Source organism: Xyrauchen texanus, chromosome 1 (genome assembly GCF_025860055.1).
Source record: "Xyrauchen texanus isolate HMW12.3.18 chromosome 1, RBS_HiC_50CHRs, whole genome shotgun sequence".
NCBI classification, from domain to species: Eukaryota; Metazoa; Chordata; class Actinopteri; order Cypriniformes; family Catostomidae; genus Xyrauchen; species Xyrauchen texanus.
In genome coordinates this window covers 10,106,445-10,128,113 of record NC_068276.1, presented here as the reverse complement: position 1 = coordinate 10,128,113, position 21,669 = coordinate 10,106,445, and the positions used below count along the sequence as shown (strand labels likewise).

Genomic DNA, 21,669 nt, shown 5'->3' with positions numbered 1-21,669 from the left:
GATGCAACAACGGGCGTGCCGACTCACTTCCAAACATAAACAATGGATGATGCCGTGAAAGATTGTGTTGATATTTATCATCCTGTGGAGAATGTCATGTGCACAAAATGCACTCAGATTTGTAAGAAATGGGCAACAACAGGAGAGCAAAGCAGAGACAAGATGGCTTTAACACTACCTTCATCAGTAGTCAACTGCATTTTGTCTGTTGTTTTTATATAACTTTGTATGATCATATGCGTGCATCCAATAAACCATGCCACAAGAATGAGACTATTGTGTTTGGAGTATTCAAATACTGATTTCAACTAACAATTGAATCAATGTTGTGATTCGTAGGATAGTCCAATGTACAAATAAAAAATGTTAAAAAAAAGTTTACTTATGGCCTTAAGGTAAAATAAAAACATCTTTATTGGTGCATAATACATAGTGAAGCCTTTAAAAGATGCAAATAATTGCAACTGAGGTAAGCAGTGCAAAAAGGTAAGCAAAACGTCTCGGGTTACATGTGTAGCCCTTGTTCCCTGAAAAAAGCGGAACGAGATGCTGCGGTGCTAAGCGCTATGGGGAACAATCCTAGTTGTGACCGAGCTGAAATAATGTGTGTTACACGTCAATGAACATTGACCGGAATTTATAGCCTCGGCTGATGTAATCATTAGATGCACCTGCGGCCAGGCTATAAATGGATACGTCACCAGGTGTCATCAGATACTTCTTTTTGAAGAGTAGTCCTGGGAAGTCCCAGTGAGGCAAAGAAGCGCAGCATCTCGTTCTGCTTTTTTCAGGGAACAAGGGTTAAACATGTAACCCGAGACGTTCCCGTTACAAAAAGCTTCACTATGATGCTGCGCTACTAAGCGCTATGGGGAACGCAATACCCACGCCGCAGCACTGGGGGCTGTCCGGACCCCTACGGTTGTGCAGTGTACTCGCAAAAATGCGAGAGGTCTCAGACATGAGCTTGAGATGTCGACTCAAGGGCATAAGAGCCCGGAGTAGCATAAACACCTAAACCATTAAATTTGATGAATGTGTGCGGAGAGGACCAGCCTGCCGCATAACAAACTTGTTCAGGCATGAGCGGAGATGTCGACTCAAGGGCATAAGAGCCCGGAGTGCAGAACATCCAAATTATAAAAGTCCAATGAATGTGTGCGGAGAGGACAACCTGCCGCATCACAAACTTGTTTAGGCATGGGCTGAGATGTCGCCTCGTAGGCCCGGGCAATAATGGGGATGCCTCTTTGAGGGCACCCCGCCCACCAAGCCATGGCAAACCGCAGTGGCCACATAGAACCTGGCAGTGGCGAGGCAAGTGCCCGCTGACAGTTCTTTCTACAGAAAATCCAGAACTGCAGCAAACTGGCAGTTAGCTGATTCTGTAACATGAACTTTAGTAGAAGGAAACGCATGCAGGTGCATCTGTGCTTTGTATGCATTACTACGATCAGCCCAAGGGGGGGGGGGGGCTGGGCGATTCGGGGAGAAGTAGAGGAGACATTGTGCTATCAACAGAGGCGAAGAGGTCCTCTTCTGCCCTGTAAAATCTACCCAGATCAGTTCCAAGTGGAGGGAGCCCTAGCACTTGAAATGGTCTTGATAACCTCAAGAGAAAACCCTGTGAACCTCATTTGGTACCATTAGGGGCCAGACATGAAAGGTTTCACAATTCGGGCCAAGGATGAGAAGGTCCTCCCTGTTCAGAATTGCCCAAGGTGAGTCGTCGAGGAGAGGTATTAACTCCGAGAAACATATCCTGTTCGGCCAGCGCAGCACCATTAATAGGAGGCAAGACCCTTGCTGGTGAACAAGACTCCCGGGAGCAGAGAAACCGGGGAAAGAAACGCATACAGACGCATTCTGGGTCATGTATGTGTCTTAATGTCCAGACCCAAGGGGGCTGGGTGATTTCAGGGAGAAGTAGAGGAGACATTGCGCTATTCATAGAAGCGAAGAGGTCCTCTGCTGCCCTAAGATCTCACCCAAACTTGTTCCAAGTGGAAAAAGCCTGACATTTAAAAAGGTCTCGATAACCTCAGGAGAAATCCCTGTGTCCCTCAGTTGGTACCCTTAGGGGCCAAACATGAAAGATTACAAAATTCAGGGCAGGGATGAAATATTGCCCTGTGCCTGAGATAGAATATCCTTCCTGTTCGGAATCGCCCAAGGCGATTCCGAAGAAGCAAAAACCCTTGCTGGTGAACTCTGGGCAACTACTACCTTAAGGTGGAGTTCTTAACTCCCCCATTGGTATTTTCTGTCTGGACAGTAAATCTGCTCCCACATACAGGCATCCAGGGATATAACTGACCTGAGTGACAGGAGCTTGCCCTGGGCCCTAAGGAGAATCCGACGCATCAGAAATACAGCTGACAAGAATGTGGGTCTCCTTGATGATTTATGTAAGAGGCTACTGCTGTATTGTCCACCCGCACCAAGACATGGCAGCCTCAGGAGGAGGTATTTCAGGGCCAGAAATACAGCCGTCAACCCGAGACAGTGACTGTGACAACCGAGCTGACGACCCTCCTATCCCGTTAAGCTGGACGACCACTTAAGGCCGCTACCCCACCTGTCAGGGAGGCGTCTGTAGTTAGCAGCCTGCGACAACAAGACAGTGTTCTGAGTGGGAGAGAGGACACTTTTCTTGGCATTGAGCCTCAACCCCAGAGAAACAGATGAGCTAAGATGATGTCCCTGTGCTGAACTGACAGTTCCTGAAACTCCACTAGGATCAGCCAGTCGTCTACATAATTCAAAATGCAGATGCCCCGGAGTCACAAGGAGCCAGCGCTACACCATGCATTGTGAATGTGTGGGTAAAAAGGGATAGGCCGAGTTAAAGAACCTCAGGAACTTTCCATGTTGTGGCAGAACTTCTAAATGAAGTATAGAAGTGCGTCATAAGATCGATGGTGACCAGCCAAACGAGTTGTAGGGCTTGAGACACGACCGTCTTGACAGGCATCATCTTGGACTTGAACACCCACGGGCAGTTCAAGCTTTAAGATCTAAGCCAGATGCCACCCCTCACCCTCCATGGGAAACGGGAAGTATTTAGTGTAATAACCTAACTCTCTCTCTGGAAGGGGAACACATACCATGGCCCCTTTAACCAGGAGATTGATTTTTTTATTTTTTTTTTAAATAAAAAAGAAATCCGGTTTACGGTATTGAGAACATGCCGTTGAAACACGGAAAAGAGGAATTAAATTCTGACGCCCTTATAAGACCCACAGAAAAGAATATATCTGGCAGAAATGTCCACGCTGCCAGGATCTCTGAGATGGGTATTATATTTTAACACTTCCTGTTGAGGGGTTGTCGAGTGTTTCGCGTCCTGAATAAAATGCAGGAACAGCGAAAACACCCAATTTTGACGGAAGCCTCTGCAACCCGAAACACCAAGAGGTGGGGGGAATGGAGGGGCTTCAAGGGGGTACCGGGAGGGGTGAAGTGAAGCACGTGCCCCGTCCCGAGGGGAGCCACCCCTAATCTAGGTGCAAGACCGTCAGGGTTTTCTCTTACTAGAAATTATAGTCCTGAGGTCTTGCTTCAGGGGCTGGCGAGGGTGGCGAGACTGTCCCCAATCCCTGGGAGGAGAAGCATGACTCACCACACTTTGCTTTTGAGCCTCCCTTCAGACAGGACCGAGGCGGGTCTGAGGCTTGCTCATCAAGCGCAGAACCCACACTCAGGTCATCTAGGAGGTCAGCCTGGTACGCCTGTAAAACAGCATAGTGTGCAGAGCATCACCAGCCTGACCTGCTGCTTGATAAGCCCATCCCACTAAAGTGGATGTTGTCCTACAAGGCTTTGAGGGGAGCAAGGGCTTCTTAAGTGATGATGCCGAGCCTGGCGAGAGATAGCCCACAAGCGTCTCTCCGACCGGCGGCATCACTGAATACCCCCGTGCCTCAGCACCCACGATAGTCGAATATAATGACGTTGAGGGTATGTGAACACAGGAAGAAAAAAAAAAAAAAAAAAAAAAATATATATATATATATATATATATATATATATATATATATTTTTTTTTTTTAGGGTTCCTCCATGAGCAAAAAAGCTCTTCATGGAGGTTATCAAAGAAGGGAAGGGACTCATGAGGCGTTCCCTTTCTTAGACTGGAAGATAAAATCTATCCCCTAATTTGGAGGGTTTGGGGGTCTCTTTTTCACGTGGCCAGTCCAATCTGGCAACCGCACGAGTAACAACATCGAGCAATTCCTCCGTAGATTTTTTTATCGCGGACGGAAAGCTCGGAGGCGGGAAGAGAATCGCGAACCTCCTTATGATCCGAAGAAGCGTCGGAACGCGCTTCGAGATCATGTGAAGGACCAGCTGGGTTTGGGGAGAGAGCGAGAGAAAGGGATCAACCCGTCTCTTGCTCCTCAGCCAAATCCATGCAAGAGCCCCACGAACGATATTTTTTTTTTTCGTGCGTGCTGACTCCCGGAAGCAAGCGAGGTGAGCGCGAAGCACTTTGCCTGTTAAAGCAAATCGCAGTGCTCGCACCCGCCCTGCTGCAATGCGAGAGCAGCGTGCTCTTACCCCAAACAAACAGAGCAAAAACTGCATCGTTTTTTTCTTTTCTTTTTGAAATATATATATATATATATATATATATATATATATATATATATATATATATATATATATTCTAAACAGAAGAGAAAAGAGAAAAATGTTCACTGCACACTGCTTAACCAATTCTAACTCCTAACAGAGGAAAGAAAGTTTTGACAGGGTTTGTAAAACACACAGACACAGAATCGCTCTGAAAAAACAGTTTCTGGCGACACCTGGTGACGTATCCATTTATAGCCTGGCCGCAGGTGCATCTAATGATTACATCAGCCGAGGCTATAAATTCCGGTCAATATTCATTGACGTGTTACACACATTGTTTCAGCTCGGTCACAACTAGGATTGTTCCCCATAGCGCTTAGCAGCGCAGCATCATAATGAAGCTTTTTGTAAAGGGAACATTTAAAGCACAAAACAGCAGGAGGAGCAAACTACTGTATATACCTAACACAAAGTATACTGGAATAACAAAAGAGAGAGAGAAAGCAGAGAGGGGAGAGAGAGGAGAGAGAGAGATGAGCTCGCCGGCCCCAGATACGCCATCGAGTGGTCCTCGGCCTTCTGTCCTGCTTCCGTCCACAACGCAGGGTGACGGCACTGAACCCCATTACCATTCCTTTCGGTTGGCGGTTGACGCAGGGCTCCAATGCCATTGGATCGAACACTCCCTTGGCATTGCGACCCCCAATCAGTGGCGAGGACTCCTTGGACGCCGCATCCTTCCTCCTTCCTAGGTTTTGGCACCAGTGTAACAAATAATGAGGTGAAAGGAGGAAGCTGGGACAGGGTTGACCAAGCACATAGACATTTATTGTCGAAGACTTTTCAGCATTCCACAATAAGAATTTTCTGCCGAACATTCAACATATATGTGGCTTTTCAGCACACATGCTTCTGAAATGTAGACCCACACAGACAGCTTCACGCGATTCTCTCTCTCATCTGCCGCTGTCTCTTCTCCTTAAGTACACCTGCTGCCCCTCTCTGGAACGCGAGACTGGTGTGCCATGCAAGTGAAAGTCATTCGCCACTTATCTTCCTGGCCTCGCTCTGCCTAGACGGCACTCGGCTCCACCCTGCTCACCACACTACAATATATACATAATAATCATGGAACAGAAATTATTTCATGATCCATACTGATCCAAATACAGTAAAGAGGGGGCAGTAAATTAGTAGTGAGAGAGAAGAGGAATCAGATAAAGATAGACTGCATTCAAACCTGCATCTCCCTGAGCACTTGTCTGAAGATATGCACACATTTGGCAGCCATTTTTTATATATATATATATATATATATAGAAAGTTGATATAAAACGATGAGGAAAAACAAAAGGGGGAACGCGATATCACATCACCTACATGAGCACTTAAGATTATCGGGTTATTATTGTTTTTGATTCACAAATAAAAAATTGGTTCACAAATAAATTGAATGAGATCCAAAAATAAGTTTCACAAAAATAAAGTTAATTCACAAATAAATAAATGTAATTTGCCAATAAAAAAAATTATTTACAAATACATATTTATTTTTTTCTTCCCTTTTTCTCCCCAATTTAGCATACCCAATTCCCAATGTGCTCTAGGTCCTCATGGTGGCGTAGTGACTTGCCTCAATCCGGGTGGAGGACAAATCTCAATTGCCTCCGCATTCAATCCACGCATCTCATCACGTGGCTTGTTGAGAGCATTATCGAGGAGACCTAGCGCGTGGAGGCTCATGATATTCTTGTAGCATCCACACACAACTCACCACGTGCCCCACCGAGATTGGGAACCACATTATAGCGATGAGTAGGTTAACCCAATGTGACTCTCTACCCACCCTAGCAACCGGGCCAATTGGTTGCTTGGGAAACCTGACGAGTCACTCAGCATGCCCTGGATTCGAACTTTTGACTCAAAGTGTGGTAGTTTACTTGCTGAGCTACCCAGGGCCCCCTACAAATAAATGTGTTTAACTCACCAACATAACACTGCCCAGCATTCATTTGTGAATCATTCACATTTATTTTTGGATCACTTACTGTGCATTTGTGGATCGCAGCACGCATCTGTGGATTGTGAAACATTTCTAGCTGCAAGATGTTCACACAAATCCACAAATAGGTCTAATCTAATTTTATGTATTTGTGAATCTCCTTACATTTATTTGTGGATCTCACAACATTTTATTTGTAAATTTTGTTCCATTTGTATGTTAAAAAGAAAAACTTCTAGCCCGATGAAAGATCCTCAAACATGTAAAGAATGTGTGCCAACCAGTGCTAGTACTGGGAATGATTTGGGGGCTTCAATGGGAGCATTTTCACCGGGGGAATCCCCACGGACCTCCCATTCCCCCAGCACGCTCGTTTACACCGGTTACACCTGTCGAGTTCATGGATGAATCAGGTGGCTCGCCCCAGGAGGAGCTTAATGTCTCATTCGGGGCTTGAGATGAGGATGAGGTATCGATAACCGCATCGGAAAGCAGGCTTTTGCAGTCTGATGCTGAGGACATGGCCGGGCTCCCACCATCTGGTGTGATCGCCTATTTGGAGGCCGACACGGAGCTGATGGCCACTCTGCCGCACGTGTTGGGCTGGAGTGGAGATGAGGGACGCTAACAAAGTTCACTTTCTTGATGCCCCCATCTCTCAAGGTGGCCTGTTCAGTGACACTGTCGAGGACTTTGCCCATCAGTTCTCGGCAGTCAAGAAGCAGAAGGAGGTGATACAGCACACCCTGCCCCGGCTTGCATGGAGTCTGGAGGCATGGTTAGAGCCCTCCAATTCGTCGTGCTGTACGGCTATGTGATTCAGTTTACAAGGAGCCAGCCCAGGTTCAATGGTGTCCGTTTGACCTTGGTAGCAGGCAAGGATGCCACTGTTCTGCCTGCAGAAATTGTAGTCCTTCTAGAGAAGGACACGATAGAGCCTGTCCCTCCAGCTGAGATGAAGGGGTTTTACAGCCCCTACTGCATCATACTGAAAAAATGTGGTAGGTTGTGGCCAATCTTAGACCTGCGAGCATTGAATTGGGCCCTAAACAAGCTCCTTTTCAAATGCTGATGCAGAAGTGCCTTTTGTCATGCATCCGGCATCAAAATTGTTTCGCAACAGTAGACCTGAAGGACGCGTAATATCATGTCTCGATTTTGCCTCGACACAGACCATTCCTTTGGTTTGCCTTTGAGGGTTAGGCATACCAGTACAAGGTCCTCCCCTTCGGTCTGTCCCTGTGACCTCACGTCTTAACGAAAGTCGCAGAGGCAGCCCTTCCCCCTGTTAAGGGAAGTGGGTGTCCGCATCCTTAATTATCTCTACGATTGGCTGATTCTAGCTCACTCTCGAGATTTAATGGGTGCGCACAGGTACCTTGTGTTCAGACATCTCAGCCGACGGTGCTTGCAGAGACTCTGTGCAAAGTCAGGGAGGACGAAGGACAAGTCATGTTGGTGGCACCGTACTGGCACAAGGTTCCCACTACCCCTTTTAGAGATCAAGTGGTGAACTTGCAAGCACTGCCCCGGGAGGAGGCAGACCCAGCCTTGTCGTTTCTGTATCTGGTATGCGCCTTGCTTGTTTACTTGTACCGCACAGAGAACTTTGGACTCTCTGAGCAGTTCTTTGTCTGTTTTAGGTGATAGCAGAAGGGGAAGGCTGTCTCCAAACCGAGGATTGCCCACTGGATTGTGGATAACATCACTTTGGCATACAAGGCGCGCTGTGCCCCCTGGGAGCATGAGCACACTTCACTAGGAGTGTGGCATCCTCCTGGGCCCTCTCTAACAGACATCTGTAGAGCAGCAGGCTGGGTGACACCCAATACCTTTGCAAGATTTTACAATCTCCGGGTTGAGCCGGTTTCGTCCAGTATGTTAGCAGGTACAAACAGGTAAATATGTGGGCAGCTGGCTGAGGTGTACTGCTTGCACTCAGCATCTTTCCCCTCCCTGAGGGGATAATGTGCGCTTTTTCGCCCACGTGAATTCCCAGGACTGTCGAACCCTGGATATCTTTCCACCCACAGCACCCTGCGGCAGGTGAATTCATCAGACATCGACACAATGTCTCCTTCTGGGAATAGAGTTTACAACAGTAACAAAGACATTTTCTCTCTCTCTCTCTTGTACATTATGATAATTTTTCATATAAATAGTAAAGAGATGGCAGAAAATGATGGGGAATGGGATCAGTAAATGATAAGTAGAAATTGTTATCGAACATGTTATCTGTTCGATACTTCTATAGCATGTGTGCAAACAGTTAGGCTACAACTCAAAATAACTTACAATTCTATTCATTAAAAAATATCTATAGGAAGCAGCTATATAGACATTCTTAACAAAATGTGTAGAAGGGATTTTAGTCTTACCATCATTGATCACAGCTGTCCACATTTGCCTTTGCATCTTGGTGGCCTGTCGGTCATGTGACTGACATTGCTGGTCTCTAAAAGTGGGCAGACCTTTCAAACATGGTGGTCCCTCACACACTTTGTGCTCCACGCTGGCCTTCTGACAGTTCTTCCCTCCTGGACCAGGCCTGGAGAAACAGAAGACATAAAAATACAGTTACGCATTCTATTTGTCAACCCACTCTGCTTGCCAGCATTGCTGGTGACCTCTGGTGGTCAACAGCTTATGTTGTGTTTTGGGTGCTGGTCCCACAGCATGGGATGCTCTTGTTGGTTTGCTGGCATCTGACACCAGACTTAAACTGTCTTTAACACCTTGATCAGAAAGACCATGCTGGTCAACCAGCTTCACCAGCTAGGTTTTTCTGGTGAAAAGCATGGCTATGCTGGGTCCAACAGCTAGACCAGCACCAAGCCAGCACTTAGCAGCATAAACCTGCCTATACCTGTAAGGGATTGCAAGCTGGTCAAGGTTTTTTTTTTTTTTTTTTTTGCAGGGCAAACACGAACCAAAGATGACAAACTCAGTCCTGTCAATCACAAAAAAAGTTAATATTTTGAAAACTTAAAAGGTCCTTAAAGGAGCTATAATGTTTTGTAAATGTTTCAAAGGCTGAAACAACAGTGGACTTTGAGAATCGTACTCTTATTGGCATGGAAGTAGCATCATGAAAAATCTAACATTTTCATTCAAGTTTACATCGCAGCTTATTCTGGCTAAGAACCACCAACTTAGAAAGGCAGAGACTGTCTGACCAACATGTAAAGCGGCCAACAACAATTTATTTTATTGTATGTACCATTTAGGAAATGGGTTCTCTGAAATAGATTAAATCACAATGATATACTAGTGTAAATATTGTTTTAAATAAAAGCATGACAGACTCTGTTAACATTTGTATGGAAAACATAAAAAAAATAGCAGAAAATGTATATAGATTTTGTGACGTGAGAATTCAATGGCTAAATCATTGTATCATCCTGTACACAACTTTGTTTTTTTAATTATTATATATTTTTTAAACCCTTAACTAGGGGTGAGTGATTTACCACATCACTGTCCAGCAGACATGATAAACAAGTAGAAATTTGGCAACTGGTAAACATTCTGTATCACGGTAATGCAAAATCGCCACCGCATGCAAGAAATGTGCTCTATCTACTGAGTTTTATTCATGTAACACATACATGGTACACATTCTGTCGGAGAAATGGAAGAGAAAGGTGGAGCGGCATTATGTGAGACTGAGAAAATGTCTTTCTCTGTCCTAACCATTTCTTTCATTGAGTCAAATTCAATGAGCTTAATCTCACGTTCTGAATATGCTTCTCATCAGACAAACGCAGCTGTGTTTTGCGTGATTTTCACGTGCACTATCTCTGATGCATGAAAGTGCGCACGAGTTCAACATTTAAAAATTTCCCATTCAAGATCTCATTCATATATTTTAATATAATTTTCGATCGGTCTTCATTATTATATTTACGCAAATTAATCATGAAGACGGCATCACTGTTGGTTATAATTTGAAGGACTAACATTCTATCAATGTATGTCAATGGGAGATTTTCAAATTTAAGCCTTATTAGGATTAGATATGTTTTTCTGACATGTGTCTGTAAAGTAATGTTTACTGAGGAAGTCTGTACTATTTACTGTTGGTTCGTGAAGGATAAGCGATGTCTGTAGAAATCGCAGAGTTGGGGGTGTCTTTACTACGAAATATTAAACATGACCATATAAAGTATCTGTAATCATTAGAAGAAACTGATTGGAATATTTGGCTAAACACAACAGAACTGTTGACATTGCAAGCCTATAATCCCATTTAAAATAAAAATATTGACAATCCCTTCACATTATGTAATTTTATTTGTCCCTGCGGAAAATGTTCCAAAATGCGGGGCTCAATACAATTTCCTCCATTCAGTCTGCTCAAATCACAATATTACATGCTTGTGTACCGTCCAATTTTCCTAATCAAAAGAAAACATACTATATTCTTTATTAACTCAACATAAGAGTATAAAATGCTTGAGAAAAAAACATGCAGTAGTCCATAAGCAACAGTCAGCGTTATCTGAAGTTTTGGAGTTTGTCTTACATTTTCTGGTGTGTTCTTTTCTTTAACTTCAGACACTTTGAGAATTTGAGAAACAGCGTTCGAAACCTATTTAAAAGGTTCACGGTTAGGAAAGTGCAGATTTTCCCCTTAGTCTTTTTGCACGTCAGTTTGCATTGGATTAGTATAACCAGGGGTTATTTTTACAGGGCATTTATAATCGGTAAAAGATGCTCTAACTTCAGAGCCGTTGGAACGCGCAGTCCACAAAAAGTCCAGGAAAATTACTGACATGACAAATTCATATGGGATTAAAATCAAGGAGAAGTTCTGGTAATTATTACATTACCCCACGTCCCCACACATAAAGAAGTTAAGATTGTGAGTTTTTTTGTTTGTTTGTTTTTTGGTGAGGCTGAATTGCTAGTGAACATATAGTCACCTTTTATACAGCAAAAGCAGCAATGAAGAAGCATTTAATTTAAGCAGAACCAAAGCTTAAATCCTTAACTCACAAAAATATTTTGCACTATTCTTTTGCTGCCTTGAAAGCACTGCTATGTGTTATGTCATCAACATTCAAATATTTTTTTTTTATCACCCTCTTTTCTGTTATGGTGCCTTAAAAGTGACTTTTCAGCCTTTTTTTTTTTTCCTTTTTACTCTTTCATTTGCTTGATGCAACTCCAAGAGTTTTACAATCCAAGATTGGCCCATGCACAAAAGAATGATTACCTCACAAATATGAACAAAAAAACTAGAAGTTTGTACATTTGACCACTGTTCACTATTGGGACACTGTTCTGTGTTGGTAATAACAGAGTTAATGGTTCTGCTCAACTCTGAATTTTTACATAATGTTCTAAACACACACACACACACACACACATATATATATATATATATATATATATAACATGCTCTCGGGCAGGCTGTCAGGCACTCAGTGAGTCAGAATCATTCGAAGAAGAGTGAGGGAAAAGATTGTTTCTGCCAAAACACAAATATGATCACGGTGTGGAGGGATAGTTGCATCATGTCACATCATCTCTGGATGGGGAGGATAATGAGGTTATGGTGTGTGTTCATGACACGAGAAAAAGATGGAAAGGCTTACGGGGGGTTGTCACATTTCCTCTGTCTGAAGCGCACTCCTGTGCCACATGTTCGGCTGCACATGCTCCATGCACTCCATAGACTCCAGTCTCCATCCACATGCTGGGGGATTGGTGTCTTACTGACACACTCACCGGCCCTGCACCACTGAAACACACACACACAAACACACATTATCCTTTCTATGACACCAAACTGCTCTACTGCAATAACAACACCAAAACTGAAACAGAGAACGATGTTTCAAAGTTACTTGGTGTAAGAGTGAATTTTGAACTTACTGCAATTTTCACACTACCAATATTTTATGGTCAATACCTTGTCAGCACCACATTCTGTGCCATCTAGTGGTGGATCCAGTTTGGTCTTACATGATGTGTCCCCATCCACCAAACACCAAAGTCCTGCACACATCAGGTGCTGAAACAACAGACACAGTTGTTAAGCGTGTTCAGTTTAAAAAGTATGTCAACAATTTCAAAACATTCACACTTACAGCAATTTGTGGTGACAAAGAAACCAAAAGTAATTTGTTTTTTGGTGAGAGTTGTCAGTGGCCATGCAATGCGGGTAAGTCCAGTGACAAATTTCAGCAAAGTTTAATTGGTAACACTTTACAATAAGGTTCCATTTGTTAAAGTTAGTTAATGAGTTAGGTATAATGAACTGACATTGAACAATATGTATTTTTTTTACAGAAGTTATTAATCTTAATGTTAGTTAAGAAAAATACAATTGATCATTGTTAAGTAGTTTGTAGTGCATTAACTAATGTTAATGTTAAATGTTAATTTTAAATTCAACTGTAGATTTAAAAAATGCATGGTAAATGTTGAAATTCACATTAACCAAGATTAATAAATGCTGTACAATATAAAAGGTATTGTTCATTGTTAGTTCATTTTAACTAATGTTGTTAACTAATGTTAACAAATGGAACCTTATTGTAAAGTGTTACCATTTAACATTATGCAAAAGAGAAGTTATGAGTATCAATATGAGTAAAGACATTCAAGCAGACAGCATCCATTAGGGATGCCTAAAGCCTTTACTGCTCCCAATAATTTTTTGTTTTATCAGGAGCTGTCAAAACTAGTTATATGTAAGCTCTCTGCACATGGTTAAAAGGAACAAAAACTGTAAACAGATGACATTTTTGCGGAAACTAACCAAAAACGGGAACAGTGATTTTCAATTGTTCCGGGGTGAAATGTTTTATTTTTAAAATGCTGTTTACCGGTTATAACCAGATCAGACGGCTTGAGAAGAGGGTCCAGGAATGGGAGGTGGCTCAAGGTAGGGGGCAGGGTCAAGTGACCTGAGAGAAGGGTCCAGGAAGGGGTCTGGGTCTGGCAGCCTGGAAGGTTGCTCAAGGTAGGGGTGGGGTCAGGCAGCCTGAAAGAACGTCCAGGAAGGGAGCGGTGTCTAATGGACAGGGAGGATTGAGGACAGTGATGAGGTCAGGCAGGGCAAAGGCCGCTAGGCAGACGTAAGGCAGGGCGGCACCACTGGAGACAGGACAGGCCAATTGACAGCTTCCTGGAGGTCAGCAACCAGCCCCTCCACCTCCTGTAAGGTAAGCAACCAGCCCCTCTGCCTCCTGGCAGCTATCAGCAGGCTCTTTGCTTCAGCTGTGGGCTTGACCTGGGGGGCTGCAGCTGGACCATTTTTCCTTCTCTGTTTAAGAATCACAGAATATCTAGGGTTTGACTAGATGGGTGCGAGGAGATGGTCTGTCATGGGAGGTTGCCCATACTCCAGGGTGATCCATTTCACCCTGAGAGACAGGTAACTCACAAACTCCCCTAATGTCAAAATCCCTAGACTTCCCATCTCCCAGGGGCTGAGGGGGTCCTCAAGGCAGGTGTTGAGTAGATCCTTGAGTACAGCGTCATTGCAATTCAACCCCTCTGCTGTTCTCAAAACCTCACGTCAGCCTCCACCTTTAATTTATAAAAAAATATATAACAAAAACTACCCAAAAGGGAAAAATAAACACAGTCCAGGGCGACAACACAACGAGGAGGGCAGGTAAAAACAATCAACTAATAATCAGACAGATAACAAGGAAAATGAGAGGGTGGGGTTATCACTGAAGACAGATATGAATGCAAGAGGGAATGAGATAACACAAACACAAGTACATTCCCACAGCACGAGACAAAACACAAGTGCCTGCACTCAGCCAAAAAGTAAATAAATCAAACCAACCGAAGTGGTTGAATCCAGACACAGACATAAAGCAGACATAGAACACTGTGGCAGGGTGGAGGGCGGGACCGGGTGTGTAGGATCACGACCCGGCCCCGCCCTCCACCCTGCCACATTCACTTACATGTCAGGGCTCTGCCTCAAAGAGAAAACACCCCAAAACTAAGGCCAGAACAGTGAGAGTACCAGAACAGATAGATTCTGTTTTTGCTCAGAACAAACCAAAATGAAAAACATTTTGTTTTTAGTCGCTGCTTTCAACTCACTTTCCATGTTGGTTATACCATAACTGGTGTCTAGTTTTGCTAACAGAAATACAGTAGACTGGTTAATTGAAAATCAAATAAACATCAAAATAAAAATTATTTTTTACATATTTTTTTAATAGGACAATTAGGCATACACAACACATTCTCTATTTTAGAATAAAAAGCCTTAATAAAAACAATGCTTAGTGTAAAACTGAAGTCTAACTGAAACCCATGATTAAACATAACCGTTTATGGTTGCACTTTATTTTATAGTGCATGTACTTTCAGTATAAGTACATTGCCCTTACTGTAGAAAGTACTGAGTTATATTAGGTAACTACATGTACTTAATATGGGTTAGGGTTTTTGGTGACAGCTTTTTTAAGGTTAATTATTATTATTCATTATTTTATTATTTGAATTTCACTTATTTTTGCACATATAATATTTTGTGGTATATTATCTAAATATTGTCAATACAATTATTGTATTTATAACTACATGCCTTGCCTTTTCATTTTGTTGGTTGTTGGTACTATTAGTTCCCTTTCATAGTTCACTTCAATGCTGTGTCAAGCTGATGCTATACGTGAGGTCTGAAGCCTTATACGATCATGCCAAATTTATTGGCTGACACACTTTATTTACTCCCAATACGGAGCTACATCACGGGCTCCTATAACTGTCCATTTGCTGTTATCTCATTAGATTTTCTTCACTACATTACTTTTTACCCTCACTACTGGCGCTTTCTCAGATTTACTTTTAGGGGCAAAGCGTACCAATTTCGAGTCCTTCCGTTCTGTCATTCTTTGGCTGTCATTCAGCTTCAAAACAAACTGTTGATCTTCTCTTTTAATATTAATTTCTAAGTGCCCTTGACTGATGAAGTCTTGATGAAATTTTATCTTTTGGAAGAAAAGATCTCTCAGACCCCACTATTTGGGCCCCCAACATCCTCATCCCTGCCCAGTTTTGAAGAGAATATTTTGACTGTTTAGGAATATATATACACACATACACCGATCAGCCACAACATTAAAACCACCTGCCTAATATTGTGTAGGTTCCCCTCGTGCTGCCAAAACAGCACCAACCTGCATGCAACGCTATTCTGAGATGCTATTTTTCTCACCACAGTTGTAGAGATTGATTTTCTGAGTTACCATAGACTTTGTCAGTCTGAACCAGTCTAGCCATTCTCTGCTGAACCAGTCTGGCCATTCTCTGTTGACCTCTCTCGTCAACAAGGCATTTCAGTCCACAGAACTGCCCCTCACAGGATGTTTTTTGTTTTTGGCACGGTGACAGGGCAGAGGGTGGGGCGGTGATTCTGCACACCCTGTCCCTTATCAGGCTAATTAAGTATCTGAGAGGGATAAAGGCTGCCTCCGATCCACTCGGGGAGGTGCGGCTGTCGTCCACTAGAGGGTGGAGGAGTGGTCGAGGACCAAGCTATGATGTATCGGAGAACTGGCGAGTAAGTGTTTTTTTTTCATCTCTCTCTCCGCTCTCTCTCCCACTGCCACTCTGTGTTGGCCTTTTCCCTCTCTTTTAAATTTTACAGTGTTTTTTAGGGGGGTACAACACTATTACTGGAAGTACCGCCCCCCCATATTTGAATTATTTTTGTTTCCCTCCTCCTGTTCCCTCCCCGATTCAGGAAGGCGGGGATGACATGCTGGAAGATGCGGCTTGGGGGAGGGGTTGTACATCATGCCGGAGGCTCCCCAGCCAGAGAGAAAGAGGGAGGAATGTGACGGGATGGAGGGCAGGGCCGTGATTATACACACCCGGTCCCTTATCAGGCTAATTAAGCCTCCAAGAGGGATAAAGGCTGACTGCTGAAGGTGGTGCGACAGATAAATGTTTTACGGGCAGCTGACCGGCGTGTTTCTATGTTTGTGTCTTTTGGTTCAGTTTTATATTAAAACTATTATTTATATTGTCAAGCCGGTTCTCGCCTTCCCCTTTTCATTAATCCCTTTACAGGCACCATTTGGAGTAAATACTAGAGACTATCCTGTGTGAAAATCACAGGGGACACCGGGTGTGGTAGGGCTTAAACCGGGAGTGCATCAAAACTAAATGAAATGCCAATTTTAAGTGTTACTCTTACATTTAGAGTTTCTGTTAATAAAATATGCCTTGTATATGCCTTTTCATAATAATAGCCTAATAATAATTATTATTATCATTATTACTATTATACATTTATTTAAATATTATATATATTTGTTTTTTCTTACCAGATGATGATGAATTTGTAGGCTACATATATTTGTTATTTATGCTCAAGAAATGTTTAAAGTATTGATTGACTTCACTGTACTGCTCCATTGTTCCCATAAGATTGTTCACATTGCTCTCTCTCATTGATCTAAGTTTTTTGCCTTGCTTCTCATGAATTCAATATGAATTGCTTATTTAAATTCAGGTCATCAGTCAAGTGTTTACTGTATGCTTGTCTTATTGAGCACATTGACAATAGAGCACAATTAAAACAATTTTTAATGTCAGCAATAATAACAAATGCAATTGTATTTTTTTTCTGCTGCATTTCTTGATCTTGGAAAGAGTTGGAAGCTCTTAGTGAAACAAATGTGGACATATTCAATATGATTATTAGCAAAATATATTTTAATTCATGAAATGACTCGGCTCTTGGAAAGTGATTTGAACAGTAATTATAGTCACCAGATCTGAGCACTTCACCCATATATCACATGCTTACTGAACAGACTAAGTGTGTACTTTCATCAAACAAATGTAACTTCAGCAGCACACAAACAATGAAACAACTAAACATGAAATAACATGTACTGCAAAACAGAGCCAAATAAATTGATTTAGAGTAATAATTTCATACAACGATACCAACAGTTTAAATTCCCTGCAGTAATCTTAAATGTTTGACAGCATCATTAATGGGTCAAAAACTTGGTGAGCACATTTCTCACTCTCCCCTTCATCTTCATGAAGAAGCTATTTATTTTTTATTGAGCAAATATACGCACATCACGAATGCTGCCAGGGCACTTAACGACAACGTCCATGAATGTATACTCGTAATTACATTTCATGTAGCTTGTAAATTCTAGGAGAATTTTACTTTTCTGTTGATGTAATCAGTTGAATTTACTGTGGGCTGTTTAATTTCGATGTGCATACAATCAATAGCTCCAAAGCATTGTGGTATTCCGTGTGTTTTATAAACCTTTGTGAAAAGGCTGTAAACTCTGGTTCTGTGACTGAAAGAGCAACATACATGGGACCCACGTGAAATGTGATTGCCCTGCACATTTCTCTGATTATTTTAGACAGTGTGTCAGGATAATCCAAACACATATACCATTATTGAAGTATTCCTTTGTCACTAAATCAGTATAGAGTACATGCAACCTTAGTAACAACGTTCAAAAGTGATCTCAATAGTGTTGCATGGCTTTGAATATGAGGTTGCAAAAGTTCACTGAGATGACACAGAAAGTCCCTAGACATCCAAAAGTTCTCATGCCATTCCTTGGGCATGACCATTCTGTTTACAAATTGGTTGCAACAAATTCGATGTTCCAGGAAAGATCTGAAATTCAGCTGTCCTTGTGTTCAACCACCGGTTAGCTTTTTCGAATAAACGTCCCATCGTCTTTGAAGGAATACAATGTGAAGGTTGTACAAAGTAACATTTATCTTCAATAACGCTATCAAAGTGGATAGTAGGCACAACAACGCTGATACAACATGGGCCACAATCGATTGTTTGGGTTGAATATGACTGTGTCACATGAGAACAAATATGTCATCATTTTCAGAAACATTTATCTTGTTTCCCCTGTCCACACTACCACATGAAGTCACCATTTTCAAATTTAAAAGCTCAGTTTTTGCTGAACAAAAATGCTGTTTCAGTGTGGACAGAAGGCCAAAACGTAGAGAAAACAATGCATTTTCAAACTAAAAATGTATTAGTGTGGATGTGGCCTAAAATTCACGTGATTATGTTACTCATACTTTGTCAATAAATGTCCTTTTATTCTATTAAATCATGGTTAATTTTACACATTTTGCACTTTGTTACATCCCGAGGTGTGTTTCTGCTGGCTGTATTCTTTGTCTCTCTTCTACATCTCCACCATCACATCTCTAATGTCTGGGACAGCTACCCCGTCACTCATCATTACCGTTTTCACATCGTTCATCCATAAACCAATCCAGACACGCATCAAGCATATAAAGACGTGAAAGAAAGAGGAAGTAGGAAGAAGATCAACTTCCGTTCGTTGAGTTTGTTTTGGCTTGTGTTTTGTGATAACTGATGATAGACTGCTTTTGATGTGTTTTTTGGTTTCTTATTTTTCTTCTGTTTTGTTAAACTCTATTTGTTTTTGCCTGGGTTAACTGACTTTTCTGATTCCGCCTGTTCACTTAAACTGGTCTTCGCACAGGGAAGCACGTCATATGACCTACATTTGCACAACAAGTAAGTGTTTGTATTTGTATAGACACATCAGGTAAGGAGCGAGCACTTACCCTTGTATGTTTTGTGTTATGGATAGCTAGTGTAGTTTGTGTCGAGCGCCTTGGCCACCGAAGACCGCTTTGTTTTTCCCGTATATACTTTTCTTTACAAGGCAGTTTGGCGGGATGGGGAATATTGAAGTTAGTGGCTATTTTTGTTTTGTTCTTTTCTTTGATTTTGCACCGCTCACATGCCTTCTCTCCATGTGTTCTGCTATTGTGTATATATTTACAGATGATTTATCACGCCAAACTAGGTCATCCCTTCATACTCCTATTTTTTTATATAAATGTATTTTATAAAGGATATAACACATTTCTTTGAAATAAACCTAATTTGAAACTAGGGTCGCAGTGGTATACCGGTTTCACGGTATACCACGGTTTGAAAATTGACGGTTATCATACCATGTACATTTGCTTATCTACAGAATTGAGAAAAAAATGCAACCGGACGGAGAATCTCACATGCGTGTGCGCATCTCCTTTATTTCTTGTCTGCCTGTCAGACTCGTCAACTTGCGACACAAACGCGCGCGCAGCGGAGAAAATGTCTGAGAGTAGCGAGGCGAGGGGGTCGGACATGAGTTTGTGTGAGTCAAAGAGGTGTTTCTCAACTGGTCTATTCGGCAGCAGGGAAAGAGCAATGCCATGGTTTTCCCATTGAAGATATTTTGGCGGCCGCCCAAGGTATAGACTATTTAGGATTGCCGACGTAGATTTAATTATAATCTCGCAAACAGCTAAAGCAGACATGGTTTAATGTGGCCTGCAGCTCATTTATCGTAAAAGCGTTTATATTTTTCATTGGATATTTAAGTTAACTTGCATTGGGACCTAACGCGTCTCCACAAGCGTTTAACATAATCATGGTTGCCAGATAAGAGACTAAACACCCCCAGTTTGAGATTTATACTTGCGCAAATTGGAAACATTCTGCCTAATGTAAAACTTATTTTGTGCAATCTGGCAACCATGCACATCTCCCTTTCTCCTTTGAAAAAAAATAAGTAAACTCGCCCGCTTTGCGACAAACATTAAAAGTTCTATAATGTTTTTTTTTTTTTTTTTTTTATTATAATTAAAACTGAATAATAAATTAACAGGGAAGTAGAGATGGCAAAATAAATTTATAACCTCCTTTATTCAGTTTTTTTTTAATGCCTGATAGAAAAGTATCTATCTTTGTAGAGCAATATAATACTTTAGGCAATTGCAGAAGAGTCCCATAAGTCACAGATACACTTAAGAAAATTGAGTACACAACTATTTCTGGGCTTAAAAAATACAAAACCCATATCAATGCAGAACATTGTATCTCAAAAGCAATACAATGTGGCCCCTTATGCACTACTTAAAGCCTGATGTGGCCCCTTTACCAAAATAGTTACAATTATTAATATTACACACATCACCTTTACCAATTTGTTTCAGGATTTTACAAGAGTAAAAGAAACTTATATTTTGACAAAATGTTATAGTTTCATATGAAATAATCTAAAGGTAGAATCTATTAGACCTCATTTTATATCAACAGTGGCAGTTGTAGTTAAAGTTTCAAGATGTGTTTCAGCTAGTATTTATTTTTCATAAATACATTAATTTATTATTATTATTACTATTATTTAAGACTAACACACTGACCTAACCATGTAATGAGGAGCCTTTCCTTCTGTGTAATATGTGTATAAATATGTAATATTAGGTAACAAACGGGATAATAACGGGCTCATAAGTAAATATGCTCTTCCATTTTTAAAAGGGGGAGAGACAACTTCCTATAGATTTTGTTGTTGACATCATCAACAAAAATAATGACACTTGTTGCATGTCCTTTTACTGGAAAACCATGAACAAAACTATACAACATAAAAGGAAATGCAACCCAAGATACATTAAATACAGGTTATGTTTAATCTATGGCAGGTCGACACTTGATTTCCAATGTAAAATCTGCATCCTGAAGCAAAAACAGTTGAGAACCACTGAGATAAATGTACAGACAGGAGCAGTCTACAGTATATGTTAACTGTTAATAATCATAGGACATTACTTTAAAAGCTCACACAACTGATGTTATTTTTCATTTAGTAATCCCTTTCTGGACCCCCTTCAATTTGCTTATCGAGCAAACAGGTCTGTGGATGATGCAGTCAACATGGGTTTGCATCACGTCCTGCAACATCTGGACAGACCGGGGACATACGTAAGGATCCTTTTTGTGGACTTCAGCTCGGCTTTCAATACAATCATACCAGATATACTCCGGACTAAGTTAAACCAACTCCCTGTTCCCACCTCTACCTGTCAGTGGATTACCAGCTTTCTGACGGACAGGCAGCAGCTTGTGAGGCAGGGAAAATTCACTTCCACCACCTGGACCATCAGCACTGGTGCCCCCCAGGGATGTGTGCTCTCCCCACTACTCTTCTCCCTGTACACCAATGACTGCACCACCAAGGACCCCTCTGTCAGGCTCCTGAAGTTTGCAGATGACACCACTGTCATCG

General features: G+C 41.8%; 1 protein-coding gene across 1 annotated transcript in view; it reads right to left on the bottom strand.

Annotated features, from left to right (window-relative positions):
• Positions 1-21,669, bottom strand: part of adamts17 (ADAM metallopeptidase with thrombospondin type 1 motif, 17) — a 273,229-nt gene that overhangs the window by 134,969 nt on the left and 116,591 nt on the right. Inside the window, exons 11-13 of the mRNA XM_052129527.1 lie at positions 12,498-12,599; positions 12,181-12,326; positions 8,959-9,128 (exon numbers count right to left, since the gene is read on the bottom strand). Of these exons, the coding sequence (XP_051985487.1) occupies positions 8,959-9,128; positions 12,181-12,326; positions 12,498-12,599 (418 nt within the window). The remainder of the gene's footprint in view (positions 1-8,958; positions 9,129-12,180; positions 12,327-12,497; positions 12,600-21,669) is intronic.